The sequence below is a fragment of the Chrysochloris asiatica genome, unplaced genomic scaffold (assembly GCF_000296735.1).
Source record: "Chrysochloris asiatica unplaced genomic scaffold, ChrAsi1.0 scaffold00002, whole genome shotgun sequence".
NCBI lineage: Eukaryota > Metazoa > Chordata > Mammalia > Afrosoricida > Chrysochloridae > Chrysochloris > Chrysochloris asiatica.
In genome coordinates, this window is record NW_006408520.1 from 25,977,686 (window position 1) to 25,982,194 (window position 4,509).

At 38.9% G+C, this 4,509-nt stretch overlaps 1 protein-coding gene across 1 annotated transcript in view; it reads left to right on the forward strand.

Annotated features, from left to right (window-relative positions):
• Window positions 1-514: 514 nt before the first annotated feature.
• The window catches only part of LOC102823867 (guanylate-binding protein 4-like), a 29,743-nt gene continuing 25,748 nt past the window's right edge, over window positions 515-4,509 (forward strand). Inside the window, exon 1 of the mRNA XM_006831064.1 lies at window positions 515-704. Coding sequence (XP_006831127.1) covers window positions 515-704 — 190 coding nt within the window. The remainder of the gene's footprint in view (window positions 705-4,509) is intronic.

Consider the following 4,509-nt stretch of genomic DNA (forward strand, 5'->3'; position numbering starts at 1 on the left):
TTTATCTTTTTCTCAGAGAGGACTTCCCTGATTATTTCACATATAAATACAACTCCAACACTCCCTGTCCTTAGTGACTGCCTTTTTTTCAGACCACATACATATATATACACTTTGCTCAACTCCCCTGTTAGAATAGACCTCCTACAAGGTAAGAATTTGTATCTATCTTGTTCATGGATAAAGGAGCTCTGGTAACATAGTAGATTACAAATTGGGCTGCTAACCCCAAGATTGGTAGTTCAAATCTACCAGTTGTTCCATGGGAGAAAGATGAGCCTTCCTGCTCCTATAAAGATTTGCAGCCTTGAAAACACCATACAGGGTTGCTGTGAGTGACTCTGTGGCACACAACCACCACCAGCAACTTTTGAAATGAAAGGCTACAAAACACAGAAAGTTGACATACACATCCCACAAGCAGAAAGCTGATATACATACATTTTAAACAGCCATTAGACATGAAATTAGGTCTTGCCTTCTAATGAGTGGCTCTTCTATATTACAGGTTACTATGGCTTCCAGATCAATCATGACTACTCCTATTTGTTTGGTGGAAAACCAGAATGATGAGCTGACTGTGAATTCAAAAGCATTAAAGATTCTTGATGAGATTTTTCAGCCCGTGGTGGTGGTGGCCATTGTAGGACTATACCGTACAGGAAAATCCTACCTGATGAACCGTCTGGCAGGACAGAACCACGGTGAGTATTACCCTTGGGGAGGGACAATTAATATGGAAACATGAATAACGCAGACTGATCATGCCTCCTCTAAAATCATATTAAGGAAGAGATGATTTTTTTTTTCCCAATGAAAAAGAAAAAAAAAAATTCTAATTTTCATCATCAAATTTATGTCCACAATATCTGTAATAAATACAAGCTCTTTTTTCTAGTAATACAGAATTCTGTCTACCCTACCCAAACACCCACTCCACCAGACCTCAGGATCCCTCCACTCTCACCTGCTTGGGAGCTCAGCTCTGGCAATGCTTTGCTTATCTCCTACATCATTTCTGTTCATGCAAGAGGACCCGGTCTGCTCCCTTTCATCTCCTTTCCACTTTTTGTTTCCCAAGCTCTCTATTGACTTCTAAGCAAACATGTTCTCTTTATTTTTTTATTTTAGGGGGATTTTGACTATTTATAAGCAATAGAGGACACTTTTATTTGCCTGAACCAAACAGATTCATAAGGACTTGCTCTTTTTTCCAGTATCTTAAGAAACAACTATTAACAAAAATCCTTCCTTTCTTTACAAAAAATAACATCAAGTAACACCTAGGTGATTTCCTAGCACTCTGCCGAGGAAGTCCCTGGCCTCAAGATGTTTCAAATATCTGAACTGTGACTCTGCCACTCCTCCCAGTGGTCCATTATCTGGACAAACTAACTATTTCTGTCTTCTTGGCAGTGAATTACCTTGTGTGTATGTGGTGTGTTTTTTTAATATGCATTTCTGATGATATAGAATGATAACCTTCGATTGCACATTGTCCTTTCTCATTTGGGCACTGGAATTGAGTTACTCTATTTAAATTAGTAAACATTGAAAATTATCATTCTAAAGAAGGTGATAAAGAATCTGTAGTATCAAAGAGATTAAGCAGCCATCAGCTAATCCAAACTCACCAGCCCATCCATGGGAGAAATAAGTGATACTCTGCTTTCATAAAGATTTATGGCTTTGTAAGTCATCTGGGGGAAGTTCTACTTAGTCTTATAAGGTGCTATAATAGTTAGAATCACTCCAGTGCAATTGGCAATGGATTTATAACAATGCTGAATAATCCATGCTTTCATGCCCGGTCTTGGGAGTGAACACAAGATGTTGCTGTGTAATTGCCTAACTCATGCTAAATCATGCTTCCCTACGTATTTCATCATTGTCATTTCTAGTCTTAGTTGAAGAAAGCATACCCTCTGGCAGATGGTCAAAATCTTGGACTCTTTAACAGGGTATATTATCCATAGGTTCCTGAGTCCTGTGTGGCACAGTAGGATAAATACTGTACTACTTATAAGCAGTTCCTTAGGAGAAAGATGAGTTGTTCTGCTTCCGTAAAGATTTACAGCCTTGGAAACCTTGTGCAGGGTCACTATGAGTCGGAACCAACTCCACGGTACTTAACAACAACAATAATTTATCACAAGATTCAAACCCACCAGCCACTGCTTGAAAACTCTGTACAGTGTCGCTGTGCTGTGAGTCAGAACGGAATCAAAGATGCTCAGCAACAACATGGGTTTAAGCCCTTGGAAAGAAAATCCAGCAAATCTCATAGGTCTTTGCGTTCCGTTGTTATGTTATGTTACGTTACATTACGCTATGCGACGCTAGCTATATTATAGTATGTTACGTTTTGTCAAGTGCTGTTGAGGCAGTTCCAACTCAAAGGTGACCCTATTTGGGGTTTTAAGGAGTGACCTGTGGGTCTGAACCATGGAACATTCAGTAAATAGAAATATTCTTTTCCTACAGTGCTACACCAGAACATTATATACACTCTTAAAAGAATGCACGTAAAACGTATCATTTTCTTGAAGAGGAGAAAGGAAAATATAGAGAGGCTGGTGAGAAGCGAATCCAACAAATGATGCATTCAATGGGTAGCCAAGAGTATTTAGGGAAAAGACCATTTAAAAGGACATAGAAATATCAATGCATCACTCCTCTGTCAGTTTATCATTCTGTGGTGGCTTGCATGTTATTGTAATGCTGTAAGCTATTCCAACATTATTTAAAATGCCAACAGGATCAAACAGTAGTGGACAGGTTTCACCAGAGCTTCCAGACTAAGACATACCAGGAAAAAAGAGAAGCATAATACTTCGGAATGTTTTGTTTTTGTTGCCGGCTGTCATCGACACTGTAGCGAGCCCATGCAAAACAATGTCCGGTCCTGGGTCAATCTCACAGTCATTGCTACACTTGAACCCATTGCTGAAGCCACTGTGCCAATCCATCTCATTGAGGATATTCCTTGTTTTCTCCAATCCTCATGATATACTTCTCCAGTGACTGGTCCTGCCTGACAATATGTCCAAAATACGAGGCAAAGTCTGACCATCCTCACATTCAAGGAGTGCTCTGACTGTACTTTTTCCAACACAGATCTCATTGTTCTTTTGGCAGTCAATGGTACTTTCAATATTCTCCTACAACACCATAACTCAAATACATCAATTCGACAGTCTTCTTTATTCACTGTCTATCTTTTGCATGCATATGAGGTGATTGAAAATGCCATGAGTTGAGTCAAGTACACCTTAGTCCTCAAACTGACATCTTTGCTCTTCAACACTTTAAAGAGGTCTTGTGCAGCAGATTTGCCTAATACAATATGTCGTTTGACTTGTTCACTGCTGTTTCCATGAGTGTTGATGGTTGATCTGAGCAAAACGAAGTTTCTGACAACTTCAATCTTTTCTCCATTTAAATGGATGATGTTTATTGGTCCAGTGGTGAGGACTTTTGTTTTCTTTAACTGAGATGCAAAGATGTCTTTGATCTTCATCAGTAAGTATTTAAGTCTGCTTCACTTTCAGCCAGACAGCTTATATCATCTGCATATTGCAGATTGTTAATGAGTCTTCTTCTACTCCTGATGCCATATTTTTCTTCATATAACCCAACTTCTCAGATTATTTGCTCAGAATCTAGATTGAATAAGTATGGTGTAAGAATACAACTCTGGCACACACCTTTCCTAACTTAAAACCATTCAGTGTTCCCTTGTTCTGTTCAAATAATTGCCTCTTAGTCTATGTACAGGTTCCTCATGAGCACAATAAAGTGTTCTGGACTAATCATTCTTCCCAATGTTTATTGTCATGATCCACACAATCGAAAGCCTTTGTGTATTCAACAAAATGTAGATAAACTCTTTCTTGTATTCTCTGCTTTTAGCCAAGTTCCATCTAACATTCAGTAATGAATCCTACATGAACTTCTGTAATGTACAGGTGCAGACATTTTTTAAGTACCTTTAGCAAACTTTTGCTTGTATGGGATATTAATGATATTGTATGATGATTTCCACATTCAGTTGGGTCATCTCTCTTTGGAATAGGCACAGATATGGATCTCTTCCAGTCATTTAGCCAGGTAGGTGTCTCCCAAATTTCTTGAGTGAGTGTCTCCAGTACTTTGCAAGTTTGTTGAAATATTTCAATTTGTATTCCATCAGTTCCTGAAGGTTTGTTCTTTGCTAATGCTTTCAATGCACCTTGGACTTCTTCATCCAGTAGCATTGACTCTTGATCATATACTACCTCCTGAAATGGTTGAACATCTACCATTCCCTTTGGTACAGTGACTCAGTGTATTTCTTCCATCGTCTTCTGATGTTTTCTGCATCATTTAATATTTTGCCCATTGTTGTTGCTGTTCTTAAGTGCCATCAAATCAGTTCCGACCCATAGCATCCCTGTTTAGGGTTTCCTAGGAGCAGCTGGTGAACTTGAATCTCCAACCTTGTGGTTCAAACCAACCTTGCAGTCAGGA